General features: G+C 33.7%; 1 protein-coding gene across 2 annotated transcripts in view; it reads right to left on the bottom strand.

The window, feature by feature from the left end:
• Window positions 1-18,493, bottom strand: part of LOC108965886 (innexin inx1) — a 30,558-nt gene extending 12,065 nt beyond the window's left edge. The window contains exons 1-2 of one of the 2 annotated variants that reach the window (XM_018928558.1): window positions 17,787-18,493; window positions 1,893-2,498 (exon numbers count right to left, since the gene is read on the bottom strand). In XM_018928558.1, coding sequence (XP_018784103.1) covers window positions 1,893-2,141 — 249 coding nt within the window. In that variant the 5' untranslated portion in view covers window positions 2,142-2,498; window positions 17,787-18,493. Of the gene's footprint in view, window positions 1-1,892; window positions 2,499-17,786 lie in introns of those variants that run through there. The other variant, XM_018928559.1, reaches the window with a different exon arrangement.
• Window positions 18,494-19,405: the final 912 nt, after the last annotated feature.

Raw genomic sequence — 19,405 nt, forward strand, 5'->3', positions numbered from 1 at the left:
TAAAAAAAATTGAAAAAATTAAAAAAAAAAAACTGATTTTGGTCTAAAAAACTTTTACTTTAAATATATGTTTAAACTTAACCTTTCTTAGTTTTTTTAGTTTCAATAGAACATAATTTAATGCCAAAGATAATAAACTTTGCCCCAATTCCATATGACGTTCAGTTTTTTTTCTATCCTGCCCGCCAATTAAGAAAAATCGTAAAAATGAAAAACGAAATTTAAAACCCAAATGCGTCTTTATTCATTCAATAAATGTTATCTCTCAAAATTTTTCTTTAATTGGGAGCTCATTAAAAACTTTAATAGGATTGCTTCCAAATGTATTCATTTGCAAGTTTTGTCACATTAGTAAACAGCTGATTCAAATATTGGTTTTGCATATGTTCGAAAAGACAAAAATCAAATAAGATTCTGTGACACCATTGAAAATCAGAATAGGTTTGCAATTCTGACAGCTAAGCAATTCTGTCTTGGATTCCACAACACCCCTGATTGCGTGTGACACTTAAACGTTATGTGTGTGTTATCGGTGCGAAAATGAGCTTCGAACAAATAGACAACATTAAATTTTGTTTTAAAATTGGTAAAACTTTTACCGAAACGTTTCAATTGATGAAATAAGTTTATGGCGATGACTGCCTATCCCGTAGCAGAGTGTTTCAACGTTTTCAATGTGGTCGTAAATGACGATCAACATGTCGGCCAATCATTATCCGTGATCACCGGAAATTCCATCGAAACTGTGCCTGAATTCATCAAAAATCAACCGAAATCATCATTGAAATTCTTGGAAATGGAATTGAACATCTCCAAAACATCGATTTATGGCATTTTGACCGAACATTTGGGCTTATGAAAGGTGTGTGCACGGTTTGTTTTGCACAAATTGACTGACGACCAACAATTGCTCAGATCGACGACCGATTATTTGACCAAAAATCACATATTAACCATTAACAACTCCCCGTATTCACCTGATATGGCACCGTGCAACTTCTTCCTTTTCGGAAAAATGCATTTTCCCATGAAAGGAAAGGGTTTTGCAGACGTAGAGACCATTCAAAACGCATGCACCGGCATACTGGCGGCCATACCGGCCAACGAGTTAAAACACTCGTTCGACATGCTTTTGGACCGTGCAAAAAGCTGTATTAAAGCAGAAGGAGACTATTTTGAATAAAATAAATTGATTTTGCTGAAAACCCATTTGTTCTGTTTCTTAAGGCCAGTTTACTTTGGAACGCACCTTGTATATACGATTGCAACGACATCTATTAACAAAATACAAAATGACTTTTTCCACTACCCAATATTTGCTTATAAGATGCATCTGTTATTAGAAACTAACTAGTATTTATAAAACTTGTGAATGAACTGCAGTTAGCTTTCTAATTGAGAAGCTTCAATATAGTTTTTGTGATTTTTGGTTTCTCTCAGCTCCGACGTAAACTCTCTGAGAGTTAATTTACGTCAATCAATATTGAGGATCGCAGTTCGCCTTTCATTACTTTTGACTGCGTCTTTATGTGCTCTTCGCAAAAGGCAAATTGCGTGGATGCGATTATTATACTGTTTGTTCTTTAAATAACTTATGTGCATCTATGTAAATACTTACATATGTAAAACAATATGTATATTTACCCTTTGATATGTAAACATTCACTTATCTTAGTAACATGCACCTATCTACATACATATGTAGATATAATATGAATCGAGCTTTATGAAACTTATACGTACATAAATATGAGAACCCGCCTTTAGGCTATGGTAACTCAATATCATCGTGGTATACTAAACATAAGTATGAACACGCTTACGTAAAATCTACTTGAGTAGATAAGAATTGATCCATATGTGGTATGTAATTGTAAATGATTCTCACTCACCTGTCGCTTGAATGCGTCTGGCATCGTAAATGTGCTATGGATCCAACAGAACGTATTCACCACGTGCGTCGGTATGCCACTCACGATGCAACTGATCGGATGACCTACAAATTGCGTGGCCGTAATGATCATACTGCAGGTGAGCAGCAAGACGGTCGTAAATGAGTTGTGCAGGCGGAAGATGGCATTGTCCGTCTGAATGGGCTGCCATTTCAGATAGGATTTTAAACCGGCTAGCAACTTATACATTTTGTTGCATTAATTATGTCTAAGTGACGTAATGATGTGTGGAAAATTGCTTAGTACGCTCTGTGTCTGGATCAGGATGTATAAAATATTTAATAGATATTTTATTGGCAGTTTTTTGTTTAGTGTAAGTCCTTGAATTGTTTGTTCTTGCTAAAAGCAGCGCCGTTACGGAAAAGGCAGTGAGTCATAAACAGAAAAAAACCAAACGCGAATTTTCTGTATTCAAAGTGCAAAATTCCGTAGGTCAATCGTTGTTATTGTTGTTTGAGTTGTGAAGAAAATGAATCACTAATAAAGTGCAATTGTATGCTGATATGCGACGTAGAAACATCAAAGGCTGTTGCAAGTTCATATCAGCTGCAAGTAGAGAAGAAAGAAAATGCAAAAATTTATTAGAACTTTTTATTCGTAATTCGTAAATTCTTAGTGATAATGGTTAAATGCACATTTGTGAACTACTTAATCCATTTTTATACATATATCATTCAAAAAATTTCTCATAAGAAATTAATGGTTCTTGAGCTCATGAAGCTCTATTTTTTGCGCTTGGAAACGTTCATTGGTTCATAGGNCATATATCATTCAAAAAATTTCTCATAAGAAATTAATGGTTCTTGAGCTCATGAAGCTCTATTTTTTGCGCTTGGAAACGTTCATTGGTTCATAGTTATTTTGCGGGATCCTTTTTTCTAAATAAATTATAATAAAAAATACTTTCAATATTTTCGAGTTCAAAATAATTATGACTAGTTACTTTTTGTTTTCCACAAAACCAGTAAACTTATTAGTCCCATGATAGTTTTTGGAAAATAAACCCTTTTCATGCGTGAGTTATTTATGTATGTACATGTCTTTGCCTTTATAAAATAAACAGTCTCACTCTAAAGCAAATATACAATATTTACTTTTCTAGCAAAAAACATAAAAATATTTATGTGCATATCTATTTAAAAACTTGTATATGCAAATATTTTGAAAAATCAAAAATAAATTAATTCTTATCTCTTTGTGACATGGAGACAAGTTTGTTAGTCACAGCTGTAAAAACATACAAAAAAATTTGTGACGAAATGTATGTCATCTATATTTCTTCAAGCAAAACGATTACAGTGGATTTTATTGTTATGACCCCAAAATTTCACTTAATTATACCATGAGAATTAAAAAATCTGATAACTACAGGCGTAGAAATATTTTTAAGGCTTAATAGTGGCTAAGTTGGGGTTAAAAGGAAAATGTTAAAAATTGAAATCATTTTAAGATTTAAACCCTGTTTTTACGTGATACTCAATACCATTACAGAAATTATTATATGATCAGTTCTCGCAATTTATCTGTCTCCGCGTACATTTTCTCGTAAAAACGTTTGGGATATAAAACTTTTCGATAAAATTTAGTAATATGGTTAACAAGTACTTAAAATTGAACATAATTGGTCTATTATCTCGATAATAGGTCTACTATATTCAGTTTCGGATTAATTTTGGAAATCTGTGAAACTCTTTGATCGGTCAGAAAAGCCCAATTTTCATATTAACGTTACTTGACCACTTTTACATCAAGCTTTATATTTTAAAAGCCATTATAAAAAAACTTTTGCTCAGCTTTATGATAATTATATTAAATATAGGCATCCAATAGGACTCAAAGTTCGACCACCTTCTATCCATATAATGTTTTTTTTTTTATTCATCTGCTGACCTGATGAGATACTTTTAATTCATGGCATACCTCTGCGAAAATCATAAACCCGGGTTTGATCAGTTATTTTACTACCATAGATAAGTAAACTGAACAATGTATCAAGTATTTATCGAAGTATTTTCTATAATAAGTGTAAAAATTAAAATGGGTGAACTCGCTCCATAATTTCCATCCTTTGGGAAGAACAGAATAATGTTTTCCCTTGCAAAATTTTCTTATACACATTTTAATTTATTCATTATAAACTAATCAAAATTGATGTAAATGGGTCGAAGCTGCTGAAGAAGCAATAAGCTTTTCCAAGACTGCATCGCAGCTTAGGGAAGGAGAGATAGCACTTTGCACTGCAGTACCTTTCAAGCAAAGGTGGCTGTCATCAAAATTGTAGTAGACGTACTGATCCGAAGTGCAGCTTTTTTTAAAGAGGCGTGTATGCACTCCGTTGACCGATCGGCAATAGTTGGCCTTCAGCTTGTTGATAGTGCGCTCCAGACTAATTAAGAAGTGTTTAATCTCTTTGTCAGTAGGCACAAGCACCTGTTTTATATGACTTGTTGGGTGACTTGGTTGGGTGTTTAGCCATAACAGAGTTTTCGGAAACTGCAGGGCCGATGAGCTTGCTATAGAAGGCACCCATAGCCCATTCTTAAGCTCTCTAAAGTTCTATATACATACATATATACTTTACCACAGCTTGGCAAGCGCTGGTCAGTAACCAAAGCTGCTAGATTCTTTTGACTAACTAATATATACTTAAAAAAAGCAGTTAATAACAAGCCTATAAACAAATATGTCACATATTTATAAAATCAATTTGTTATTGTATAATGTAATAAAAACTTGAAAATGGCAATTCATTGTGACGCTAATGGCATAATTAAATCGTCGCTATGATTCAGTTGTGTGTTGCTAAGGCTTAACAAAAGCAATCGTTAATAGTAGGTGACGAAGCAAAAATAGACGCATTCGGCTGACACTTGCACGTGTATTTTTGCGAAATTCGCCTCCAACACAGAAAGTAACGATGAGAGTTTCATTAAGCAAAATAAACGCCGGCATTTTCTTATGTAAATTAGCCGGCTGTTGCGCATGCCGTTTCTATTTCCGCAACTAATACGAAATATTAATAAATAAATAAACGAAACAAAAAGCAGACATTGACTTCAAATCAAACGTAGAACACATCAAAAATTCCAGTAGCGTCTGAGTCAACGGTGCATTGCACTTTGCCGTCAGCGAACAGCAAGCAAGGCGCAAGTGAATTGGGTGAATTGCTGCGGCTGCGCATGACTGAATCGCAAATTAAAGCAGAACGCTGATTTTTTTTTCCAAATACTTGATGATGAATTTATTAATTGAACTGTGTCTGTCTGCGGTATAATTTTTTCAAAATTCGTATACTTGTATGTATATATGTATGCATTCGGCATCGTATATTATAAAGTCGTGCAGTCAAATCGCAGTTAATTTCATTTTTATTGCTTCTTATAAGCGGTTTTTATCACTTAAGTGTGTGCATATCGTAATGGCAAATAAAAATCGGAATTTTGGTCTGCGCAATCAATGATTGGAAATTAAATTAACTCGCATTTCATTGATTTTAGCGTCTGCTCTTGAGTCGCATTGCAATTAAAATAAATAAAAAAAAAACTCAAATATATATTTTCTACAAATAGTTTTCAGACATTTATTTTGTCTACATTTGCTTTCTAGAAAATCGTTTTTTCTTTTTTTTATTTATCATTTGTTTACTTTTGCTGTTTATGGCTTTGTCACCCCCTACACATCGGCCATGCTATTTTCGTCGGAGTAGCAACAAAATTAACACACGACATTTGGAATCGTTTCACCAGCTTGGGTGACAACGCTCGATAGCACCATTTGCTTAAAACAATGACAGCTGGTGTTTGTGGAATTTTCTTGGAATCACTTTCGGCACTGATTTTTTGTCATTTAAATTTTTAGCGCACTTCCAGTTTCATTTCTTCTGAAATGTTTTCGTCTTTTCAATGTGGTACTTTTTTAATGTCAAGTAAAGAGCATGTGGTGATTTCAAAAAATACTCTTTTATTGCTGTTAAAATTATATTATATATACATTTGTAATATGTACATACTGTATATAGGATGTATTATATACAAAGAGTGCTTCAAAATTAACGCAAGATTTAAATTTGCCGCCATTTATGTAGTAGGCTTAGTAAAAATGATGCGTTGCATGATAGAGCAATGTGTCTTCATTATTGAACAATATTTCAAAAATTATGAAAAAAATTATGCGGATTTTTCGAGAAAAATCGTCTTAAGCGATTAGGCACATTTTGACCTTGATGGGTGTAGTAATCACCAAAACTGCCACTTTCGGGGCTATGAGAACCCACCTGTGATTATCAAAGCAAAAATGCAACCAAAACGTGTATTTTTTAAAATAAGGCTGGTCGTACAGTGACTGTTACCGGTACTCGATATCCCGCCATGATAACCCAGCTCCTTTTGCCGAAACTGAATGATATTGATGTGGTAAAGATGTGGTTTTAACAAGACAATGCCACATGTCATACAGGTCATGAAACACTTCAATTACTGCATGAGATGCTTCTAATAGTGTATTCTCTATGTTTGGCGACCAAGGATTGCCCGTTTAGATCGTGTGATTTAACAGCATTATATTCATTTTTACATATGAAGATATTTTAAATCACAGGAAAACCACGCGTGCTTTAAAGGCTGCTGCCTCAATGAAGTCTAGCCACATTTATTTAGAATAGTCATGGAAAATTTCGATAACCGAGTGCGTATGTGTACGGAAAGCCGTAGAGACCATAAATAACCCTTTGTCTTATGTACTTTATGATTCAATAAAAAACTTACAATCAAAAGACAGAAATTTATATTTTCTATTTAATTTAAATTTTGCATTAATTTTGTGACACCCCTTACGTACGTACACTTTATTTTGGACAAGCCTTATAATTTAAAAATTAATCACTTTTTTCGACACTAGCGTGGGAAATACTGATTGCAGATTTCAATTTCAGTTAAAGTAGAGTACATCGTCATCTAAAATGCAATACAACGAATCATCAAAGAAGTCCAAATCCAGTTTTTAATTGATTAGAATTCACTACAGCATACTATATATACATATAATATGTTTGTAGGCACAAAATTGAATACTTCTACTATCCAAGTTATAATAAAAAATTCAAATTTTTTGTAATATTTCGGTTTTTTTCTCCTCCTGTTTTTTGGCACGGCATTCGCTAGATTGTTTCGACGACATATTCATAAACCGATTTCTAGTCACCAGTAATGATGTGTTTGATGAGTGTAGGTTCTTCAGCTATTATGTCAAGCATCTGTTTTTCGATTTTCTGGTATAAGTGTAGCATTGACATGCTTCATACATAAATCATGAAACAAAATTTGTTGAGTCAATCCATAAGACATGTTGAGCTTTGTTGCTAACTTTCTAATGACGATAGTTTTCAAACACTGTTTCTTTCACTTTTTCGTTGTAATTGTTCCTAACAAAGGTAGCTGGACAACTCGCATGAAGCCGTTGTGAAGAGGTTGTACCGATCTAGGAAAAATTTTTAATGAAATCGGTTCGGAAGTGTAATTTAAGTTTCCGCGTCAAACAAAGTTGTATTGTTTTTATTGATGACAGTACAAGCACTCATACGTTCTTTTGGCAGTATCTCATGAGAACACAGATACGACTTTCCAGAAATGTTTTAAAATCAGATAATTTTCTATAATAGTTGAAGTCGGATTCTTTACTAGATAAACATACATACATATGTAAATACTTCTATTGATTCTTACGAGATTACCGACTTTCAAAAGTCCTATATTTCACTAGGGATCCTACGATAGTTGAGGTGATAACTGCTACTAAAAAGGTATTGTTTAGTGTTGTATCCACTATAAACATTTTACGGTATTTATAATATTTTTTTTTTTTGGATCATTTCTAAAACAATAAAAAACACCAAAAATATATTTGCTTAATATTAAACTACAAACAATAGCATTTTTTACTTAAGCAAATTTTTTTTAATGAGAATTCTACGTGCTTCATTGGCTCCAATCATTTCTAATTCACAATTGGGCGTTCATTCAGTAATTTTTTTATTTACATACCAGACGTTTGTGTAATAATACAAACATAGTTTTTGTAATGTCACATTCACCAACCTATGTATGCACATACATACATTTCTTACTCAATTCTCCTATTTTGCACAAGTCATAGTTACCTTAGAAATAAATCTTTTTGTCACGTTTCTCAAATGTGACGTACAAAAGGTAATGCTTTATTTGAATTTCTATATACATATTGTATATATATGTATATTAGAAATTTTATATAGTGTATGCCACATTTGATATACTCTTGTATATGGTGGGTATATAGTGATCTATTATGTACAAATCTTTATTCGTTTGTCTGAGAATCAATTAATGCCAGTCCAGCTGCTTTTGAGCGATGCATTCGACGTGACCTTTGTGTAGAAAAGATAATTGCACTATAAATTACCGTCGTACAAGAATTTACAGAGAGAATTATGCACGTGCTCATATGATTACTGTATTGTTAGTTTTGTCAGCAAGATACTTTCATATTTTTGCTGAAGTCATTGTCGATACATTGCCAACTTTAAGAATTATTCCTTCAACACTTAAGAATCACAGCTGTAATTTATGTTATGTTGATCGGATATTTTACTTACTACTTTCTTTCTGCTTTTCAATATGTGTTCTTGCGTATTGCACTCGAGCTTTTGTTCCACTGATTCGCAAACCGGCACACGGTGCCTATGTAATAATAGCAACAAAAGCTCTGTGGGTAGATTTTGCAAATCTGATATGGCTGTGTGTGCAACAGGTAGTGCAAATTGGTGTTAGGTGTTTTTCAATTTACTACTGCAACCACACGTATATATGTACATACATATATATATATATTATATATATATATATATATATAATATACAAATGCTTACATATGTATATGAGTATATTCAATATTACATACATATATTTTGGTGCATAAGTACATGTGCTTGTGCGGTAATTGCTGATGTTGTAGATTTAAGCATTCTCCCCATGCGTTCTTTTTATTGCAAATGTCAGTTGTGCGGGCGTGAAAACAGGTTGATAAAAGGTGGAAATATATAAGTTATAAATTGTGTTTCATTATGCAATTTATATATGTATGTATATATAAACATGTTTTAATGACTTAAATGCCGATCAATGTCAAGGTTGCATAACTGGATTATGTGTTATGTTCAAAAGCATGTGAGAGTAGTATGAAGTATGCTGTTTGACCTTGCCTTATTGCGAACTATATATTCTGCATAACCTAACTTGGTGATTTCTTGGTATAAGAGAAGCAAAAGAGATGATAGTCGTACAAGATATTGCTTATTTCAATTCAAAAGTTATTTATAGGTTTAAAAACAATTGTAAGATACCGACCTAGTTTTCAAGCAACTTAGATATATCCATATATTTTTTTTGGACATTTCAAGCTCTTTACTACATTATTTTAAATACTACAGTTGAAAATCTAATCTTAGAGGGTAGCGAATTGAACAAAATTAGCTAGTATAAACTGAATATAATAGAAAGGCGCTATGCTACTTAAATGAGTTGGCGAGTTATTCCATTTATTTGCATCAAATTTGATTATATTTTTATTAACAAAGAACAACTTTTACATTTACATTTGTTGCCAAGAGAATGGCGCTAGCAAGAAACGAGTAAAAAAATAGCGAATCGATAAGAAGTCTGGTTTTTTATTCGAACAAAATTGAATTAAGAACTGGTATATTAAAAATATTGGCTGAAGTTGTAATTTTTTATAACAAATAATTACTTTAACAATGCGTCTAGGTGATTGGTCAAGTAAACGAGATTGGTGCTTTTGGCATTTGAACGACCAACTATCCAAACGATCTAATAACTTGAGATGTTTATAACTTTCGGCGTTTATGATTATTTAATAAAGTACTTTACATTTAAATATTCGCTAGTCGAAAAAGTCTTTTCGTATTTCGAATCAATCAAACTAATATTTTTTTTTATATTTATAATAAAATTCAATGAATCAAATATATACCATCAAAACTTCCCAACCAAGCTGTCCCAGTTTTTGCGGAGTCATCAAAGATGTGTGTAGTCAGGAATTGTCCTGATTAAAACCCTTTTTGTTGGTCCGTTCTGGCCGCGGTTTTCAATTGCTTGCTTCAATGTCATCAGTTGTTGACAGTAAAATGTAGAATCATTCGTTCGACCAGGTTGGATCAGTTCATAGTGGATGATTCGTTTCCAATCCCACCAAACACTCAGCGTAATTGCATTGTTGTTGTATTTGATCCAATTTTCGCTCTCCTGTCACCATTCGCTTCAAATATGGTTCGATTTTTTTTTCGTTTCAGCAAAGAATCGCAGATGTTAACATTCGAGCTTCTTTTTGTAGCCAGCCTTTTTAAATAGTTCAAAACCGTTGATCATGTGTGTTAAGTTCAGCTTATGTGACGGTCCTAGTCAATATTTTCCATAATTTCATCGACATTTTTAACGATAGGTCGACCAGAGTGTGTTGCATCTTCTTCCCTTTTATATACAAAAATTTGAAAATATTCCCCGAATATTCCTTAAAATCTCACCTTTCTAACAATATATGGTATGACACAATGTGATTGGTAGCACTGGAGATATACAACTGCAACGACATCTATTGGCAAAATACGAAAAGACTCCCGACTACAAAATATATCTATAGATCAAATTTGACCCGGACTGTCGCCTTAACTCATATACTGCTCGCGACAACCGAGGTGATAAAATTCGTTCGTTTATGTTCGTATGAAGTTTGTTTCATACCTTAAAAAATTTAGAAAACGGGTTTGCTTGAAAATTTGTGGGCAATCATGGCTACGGAATGGTTGAAATTGATGCCCAAAGTATTTTGACGTGAGTGTATCACGAATATAAGTAGCTGAGTGACATAAGCATTTTATAAAGGTCATAAAGTCATCGAAAACTTGCTGCACGCGAGTCGTCCTTCCATTTCTGTTATAATAACAACCAATAAATCGGGAATCGCAAAAGAGATGATTGACAACATAGCTGACGACTCTACTTTCATCGAACGCATCATTACTGGTGACGAAACGTCGGTTTCTAAATATGTCGTCGAAACTGTGCAACAATCCAGCGAAATTCAAAAATGAGCCGAAACCGCAAACCCGAAATTCAGAAATAATTTTAATCCAAAATAAGTTCTGCTGCAAATTAAGTATATAAATTTTTCACACACCGTTAGTTCCGCTAATGAAAAAAGTGGCAATTGCATTCATAACCATAATACGTTGTTATTTGAGATTGTGCATTCACAATTTCCCCACAGATTAACTAATTCCACAAATGTTTGTGACCCCCTTGCGGTTGCAGCGCTGTTATTTAATTTATAACCACTAAACTACCTTTAATGCCAAACAATTTGTTTATTTATATATTTTGCACACAAATACATACACACTTGCCTACTAAAGTTTAATTGCCAATTTGCATTGACCACCGACAGTTCACACGTGTGACTAATTGTATTTATGCGAACGCTTCTCTTCTCTTCACTTAACATATTATATTTTATAAAAAATTATAAATTAAAATAGTTGCAGGCCAAGCGAAAATATAGCAGTACTTGTTGTTGTTGTTGTAGCAGTAACGGTTAGTAATGGTTCTGTGGTCAAGTGACTCACCTAAAGATTAATTGAAATCAATTGAATATGCAATTTACGATTTTCTTTGTTTTTTGCAATAACTATGCATGAATATTTTAAAGCATCATATGTGGCTATGTTGTTGTAAAAAGTATTTGGACTGAAGACTATTTTTATTTTATGCAAATATGATTGCTACTTGTGCTTGAATGCAGTAAATATTGAAAGTTACGATGAAAGGGAAATTGATGGAACGCTGTGAAAATCCGGTTTTACAAAATTAAAAATATTTATTATCTTATTTTGTTTGAAGACGTCTAATAGCCAACATTAATAAAAATATTAATCAGTCCGTTAACCAAAACATTAACCAAATCATTAACCGAAATATGATAAGTCAATTCATAAGAGATGTTCAAATCCTCTGCTATCTCTCTGATGCCAACACGAAGATTTTCAAACACTTGTACCAATCACGAAAAACAGTTTTTATAGATTTGGTTTACGCACGCAGCTCAATTGGGCCAGTCCTGGTGAAATTTGATCATATTAGTACACAAGTTAATATTAGTTAATATTTGTTCCGGCAAAATAACGATACAATATTATTTTTGCATTGTAATGCATTCCTGATAGTAATTTTTGAATTGAGTAGACTCTGCACAAAAAACTATTATAAAAAAAAACTATTATAAAATTTGCATACAATAAAGTAATTACACCCGGTTCTCTCAAGTCGATAAAATCGATAATTTTTTAAACTAATGAAAATTAATGAATGAAATTGTTTATGCAAATACATACATATTTGTATTTTTTTCTAAATTTTTTCACACCGATGTGTGTAAATTTTTTGTTGTCGTTATTAATTAAGTTCCTAAGTGGCTAATTAACAAATTGTTGTGAACTCGTAAAGTGAAAACTATGCACAGTTTATTGCCATCTGTTGAACTTGTCGGTGCGCCAATTAATTCGTTATTCAATATATTATATTGTAAATGAATTGCCCGTATTTTTGTATTTAAATTAAGGTATTGTGAATATCATTTATTTGTGGGTTACCTTAAAATATATTATAAATACAGGGATTTTCCGGAAAGTAATAGGACACCTACTGAATTCGGTAGAGGGCGTTCCTAGCTAATGAAACGTCGGTTGGTCAGTTGTCTCCGAGCACCTGGAGAGTCGCGCGATGTGTTTCTGTGAGTGGTGCAAGCCGAAAATGCAGCGCTCGTTAGAGCAAAAGTACGCGATTAAATTCTGTGCCAAGAAAATTTGAACATATGTAAAAGTGACCCCAATTTTTGAACAACGTAATCAGAGGTGACGAGTCATGGATCTTTGAGTATGATCTCGAGACAAAGAGGCAATCTTCTGAGTGGCTCACGCCGGAGTCTCTCGCCCAAAAAAGAGAATAATGAGCAAATCCAAAGTGAAAACGATGCTCATTGTCTTTTTTGTCATCAAACGCATTGTCCACTAAGAAGGCGATATACTCCTGGACAAACTGTCAACACCAAGTTTTACTTGGAAGTCCTCAAGAGACTCAAAGGAAGGGTGCGACAAGACATCGCAGCCGATTGAAAGTTGCACCACGAAAACTTCCGCAGTCACCCTACAGTCCAAATGTGGACACCCACACTTTTTTTTGTTTCCTTGCCTGAAAATGCCGATGAAAGGCAGGCATTTTGAGACGACAGAGGGGACCCAAGCAGAATACACCTCGGCTCTCGAGGCTATTCCGGAGTATGTCTTCCGTGACACCTTCAATGTTTGGAAAATACGCTGGCAGCGCAGCATTGACTCAAAAGGAGCCTATTTTTAAAGTTTTTAAAGAATTGTAACGATTGGTTCGATACATTCTTTTAAATTGACACAGTCCTATTACTTTTCGGACAAACCCTCTAGCATATAGCTGCCATACAAAATGACCGATTGCAAACCAAAACAAATACTCGTATTTTTTATGCATTTTATGCGTTAAAAAATTCACCTGTGAGAGAAATTATAAAAAAAAATCAGTCTTAAAAAAATAATATCAAAGTGGTGTTCCTTCATTACTTACAAACGTTGTATTATGGATTATATGTCTAATAAGAATTGTCTTATTTGGATTTACAAAGCAGCTCAACTATTTCAGATGTGTCTTCCATAAAAAAAAATTTCCCTTAATCACGTTATATTTGCCGCTTTTTATATTACTTTACTATAAAATCCAAATTTTTTTATAGACTCCAGTCACAGTCACCAAAAAAAATATGTGTAGACCTGTGCACGTTTGGCAGTGAAACGGAAATGCGTTGCATGTCTACCGAAAAATAAACTAGTACTAAAATTGTGGTTGTTGTTGTGCATATTTTCGGTCATTTCATCGCTGCTGCGCAGAGACTGCACTCATTTCTCATTTTTATTGTTTTATTGTCTGCTTATTTACTGCCGCTGCTGTTGTTATTGTCTTTGTGGTAGTTGCATGAATTCTTTGTATAATTGACCACAAATATTGTGGTGTTCCAATAAGCAGAGAGGCAAGGAGAAAGGCAACCAGCAACCAAAATCCACAATAAAACACAAAAAAGTAAAAAAAAAGCAGACAGAAAACACCAAAAAACTAGAGGAAATGAGTGGAAAAGGTAGCATTTAAAGTTGACTGGACAGCCACAAAAGGGGTACACCAACTAATAACAACAACAACAACAATAACATAAATATTATAGGCGGTAAACTATGTTGGAGTTAGCAACAACAATGCGCTCACCAGCCACCATAGCGACCGGCAGCAGCTGTTGATGTTATACTATACGCTGCAGACATGTTGCGGTTGTGTTTTTCTTGTTGTTGTGTTAACGTTTGGAATTCGGTGTTTTTGTTGATACGCTGCTAGTTTCATCGCAGTAACTTAGCATAGCTGCTGTGGCACTGCTTTCGTGACTGCTGTTTTTAAGCATTCTTCGTGTGCTTTTTCTAACTTTTTGTTAGGTAATATAATATTTTAGCTTTCTAGTGGTTGAATAAGATCATTTTGTTTATTTTAGAAATATTAAGTTACTACTTTTGTTATTAATGTTTTACTTAGTTTTTGCTTATTTAGTTTTTAGTTGTATCTAATTGAATAATTTAAAAAAATATATTTTTTTTTCATTTCAGCTGTAAAATGGATCACGTCGAGGGGTAAGTGAAAAATATATTCAATAATTTTAAGTTAAATGCCTATGTTATGTCTTTTTCACATATAAAAATGTAGATGTTTGAATTAATTTTTTCTGTAAAAGATAGACCATCTACAAACTTTACTGGTTACGAAGTCGCTAAATATGTTGGCGCAGACTAGAACCCCCAAAGTCTGCAATATTTTCTTCTTTTTCTCATAAATATTTACTTATAATACACTATACTTCAGAGGTAAAACACATCCTAAGTCATTATCGCAATATTAGCTGTCATAAACTATGTTTCTTAGAGAAACAAATTTAAGTATAGACAAATCTTATATTGCAACTTTTAATGTACGTACATTTGTATTCATGTATTAATATAAATATAACTTCCGACACGATTACAATATTTCACAATAAGTGATAGCTTATCAAGTTACTGGAAGTTCTAGCATATACTTAGCAAGTTACTTACACACACATATCTACATATCGACATTAGAGAGGCTTGATTTACAGGAACAAAACCAAAAATGAGAAAAATTGCGTACGGAAATATTCACCGGACCATTCTGAACAACTCTGTCTAAGAGAATTTATGTCTAAAGCCGGTTTCGAGCCAGCGGATTTTAAGCAGAAGTTAAATTTTTCATGCTTTTAAAAATGTTTTCCTCCTATTTTGAGACATTCCATGTTTATAAAAAGTTCTTATACAAATTTTGAGATATTTGAACGAAATTTAAAATCGGTTACGAGGGGAAATGTTTTCGGATCATTCGAAACAACCTTGCTCAAGCGACAATGGGTCTCAAATCGGTTTCAAACCAGTGATTTTTAAGTCGAAATTTAAAAAATTTAATAAGATTCCGACTAATGATCAATAGAACGTCAAATTGTACACCTATGTATTTATAGAAAAAACATCGACCCGCTCTAATGTATGTACACGAGCGTTGAGTTTCTGCTTTGGTAAGCAACAATATTAACAATTACAATATGAAAATATGCCAAAGCAATTATTTTGCATTTTTAAAACATTGCAATAGTAGCTTGAAACTCAATACCTCTTGGCTATAAATATCAGAAAATATTCCAAGATCCCAGTTGGAATTTTCTTTTAAATTATCTGCTTGTGTAGAAAGTGTTAAAATATATGTGCAAAATAAAGATAAACATATTCCTATTTAACATATTACAGAATTCAAAGAAAAAAGCTAGTTGGATTAAAGTTGTCTAGTTGACTGACTACCTTCAAGCGAAAATATATACCATATTCAACTTGCAATATTTTCGAAATATTTCAAAATTGTTTTATCAAACTTGTCCGATGTCCCTTATGATGAATCGAGTCTAAATATGGGATGGTCGAAAAAGTCTTTTCCTATTTCTAATCAAATTTCAACCTATCTTTTGTACTTAAAATGAATTTTAATGAACCAAATATGTACCATTTTGGTCCACCACTTTTTGTCTATTTCCCGCTAGAGACATTATTCCATCAGTGTACAACTCTTTTCTGGTTTCTCGGCAAATAACTGTGACAAGTAATTTTCACAAACTTCTCTTGAAGCCAACTTTACTTCATTAAGAGAGTTCTACATTGATCAAAACAAATGCTAGTCCGATGGTGCAAGATCAGGGATATAGGTGGAGGCATCAAAACTTCCCAGCCAAGCTCTCGAAGTTTTTGCCCACTTATCAAAAATGTGTGTGGTCATGTGTTGTCCTAAAGGTAGACGAAGAACTTTCTGTTCATCAATTCTTGCATGGCATTCTTCCCTTTTTTATACAAAAATTTCAAAATATAGCGAATTTTTTCATTATTTTCACTCATTTTCGAACAGCTGTAAATTTAATTTTTGGTTAACTGAAGCTTAAAATCTCACCTTTCCAAAACTATATGGTACGGCACAATGTGATTGGTGGCATTGGAGATATACGATTGTAACGACATCTATTGAAAATACGAAAAGACTTTTTCGACTACCCAATAGATCCTGGGGTTTATAGATATCGGTCTGAAATATTACACACGTTCTTTTTTCTCGAAGTAGCTACTCACTTCTTGGAACCGGTGATATCGGACCACTATAGCATATACTACATAGCTGCCATACTAACTGACCGACCAAAAAAGTCGTAGTATGGACAACTTTTTTGTTTGACAAAATATCTTCACCAAATTTGTGCTCAAGGCAATGCATCAATCTTCGAAGGTATTAAGATCTTAAGAAAAGATCACGTAGTATATAGCCGTTATATGTAAAACTGAGCGACTTTAAGATTCTTGATATCAAAGAACGTTGTTATAAAGAACCTACCGAACTGTTTCCGTTGTTTCCTGACCGTTTGTAGATTGTGTTTTCAGAATTAGTTATACATATAGTTGCGTTGACAAATGTTCTTGTGAAGGGTATTGTAGCGCCGATGTAGCCGAAGTTAAAGTTTTCTCTTGTTTTGATTAGAAATCAACTTTCAATATGAATTCTAGTTGAAAAGCTTCAGAACTAAGAATAAAAAAATCGAGTACTCAGTCATATGTTCTTTACGTACTTACATGCATACCTACAAATGTGCATAGAACTGTTTCTATGTGTTGGCAGTCTAATTTCTGCTACAATTCGCTATAGTATAATATTGTTTTAGTGAATGGCAAATAATTTGGCGCGAATATACAGTTAATTGCGTGTGCTTTCGATAGTTTTAAATTTTTTCAAACTTGCTTGACTACTTTAGCGGCGAATTGGCTATGTTATAATAATGACCGCAACTTGAATGTAATTTAATTAGCATTGTCAGTGCCAGAAATCAGTGAGTAAATCTACAAAGCCACTGCAGGCAGACTGCGCCTGTCGTTGCATAAATTAATTATTACAAAGTAATGTGGTGAGAAAATATGACGATCAACGAGCAAATTGCGGATGATTACTATTTTATAATCAACAATTAACTGAAAAATGTAATAGCTATGAATCATGATGCAATTTGTGCTCTGACTTGCAATAAATAATACAGTACTTGTCAAATGTCGGCATGCCTGTTCATACTTACACAACTAATGGCAGCTGTCCACGCTTGATTGGCGCCTAGGATGTGTTTAAACTTTTCACCGCAATAGCAAATCCTTGCATGCGCAATTTGTATTTATTATTGTTGTTTATACGAAGCTTAGCGCGCACACCTTTCCCACTGTCGCTTTTTGTGTTTTTGTTGTACCAACACACGCACTAATGTTGTTAATGTATGTTCGTATGTACATATGTTGTGTTGGTGAAGTTGTCGGCTGATAAGGATTACGTAGCGCGCCACTTTCCGTTCGTTTACAAACAAATCGCAGCTTCTAATACTTTATGACCGCCAAACGTGTGGATCGTAAAATTACGGCTGAATTTTATATATTTTTGTGTATTTTCTTCACTTGATCGCTGTGATTGCTACCAGAAAAACATCCATGGCCACATTTTACGCCTTGAAAACACTTGATTTTTACACGTAAAACTTTCTATTGTTCACTAAACACTATTTATTGTTGTTGTAAAATTCGTTGCATAAAAATTTAATTAATATTATTAGTTAATATTACTTTTTTTTTGTATAAATAACTCGTAATCGTGCTCAATTCGTGCTAGAGTCTCGCTGGCTAGCCTAACGACTGCTGCGGTGGGCTTGTTGTTTCATATGCTGGCTCGACACTGTGTGTATTCACGCGCCGTCTTGTGCTGGGTAGCTCTGAGTACTGTGCAACACAAATACTACACTAATTTGCTTGTACAGTGGCTGATGTTGAAGAAGCTTGAAACGAGACGAGAAACAACACCAAACGTATAAAAACGTACAACAACAGCAACAACTACGACAACAACCATAACAGCTATCGCAACAAAAACATTCGTGGCAATAGCGCTGAGCACAATAAATCCATATATACGTATGCACATCACGTCCACACATACACACACGCATACAAATCAAGAGACGAAGAGTAGTTGAAACGTAAAACTCGAAAATTCATACTTACGAATACTTTAGTACTAGTGTTGTTGTTGGTGTTAGTTTTTCTGTTTTGGATTTAGTTGAGCGCAGTCTGTATCTGTTGGTACGTACAACATTTGGTCAACATTGTCTCTTATGGGGGTACATTTGTATTCATGCAGGCATGTTTATGTGTGTGTGTGCCTTTGAGTGTGTTAGCGCGCGTATGCATACGCTCGAAAGCGCTCAAAAATACCAAATAGAAGCCGCTCAATGGCCGTCGCTGTCAAATAATGGAGGGTGCAATCAGCTGRGTTACATACATACAGGCGCACATGCTCTCATACACGTGTAGTATGTAAGCAGAACATCTGTCAATCTTTGGCAGTTTTAGCAAGATTTAGAACTACAGTAAAATATACCCCAAACTAAAGTTTTAAGTCGCTCTTCGACGGCCAGCGGCGCTCAGCGCTGCAATTGAGCATGCAAAGTTGCTCACCAATCACACGCTCAATGAGTGAGTGTTTTGTGTAGGCGCTCCAGTATGAGATAAAATAATTTAAAATAAAGTAATTTGGAAATTAAATCAAATACAAGGAAAATGAAGAAAACTTTTAAAAAGTTAAGTAAATAAACGTTTAAATTACTAAAAAATGTAATAAAATTATATTAAATATTTTTTTAAGCTGTTCAAGATT

The sequence above is a fragment of the Bactrocera latifrons genome, unplaced genomic scaffold (genome assembly GCF_001853355.1).
Source record: "Bactrocera latifrons isolate USDA-ARS-PBARC rearing strain unplaced genomic scaffold, ASM185335v1 scaffold_15, whole genome shotgun sequence".
Taxonomy (NCBI): domain Eukaryota; kingdom Metazoa; phylum Arthropoda; class Insecta; order Diptera; family Tephritidae; genus Bactrocera; species Bactrocera latifrons.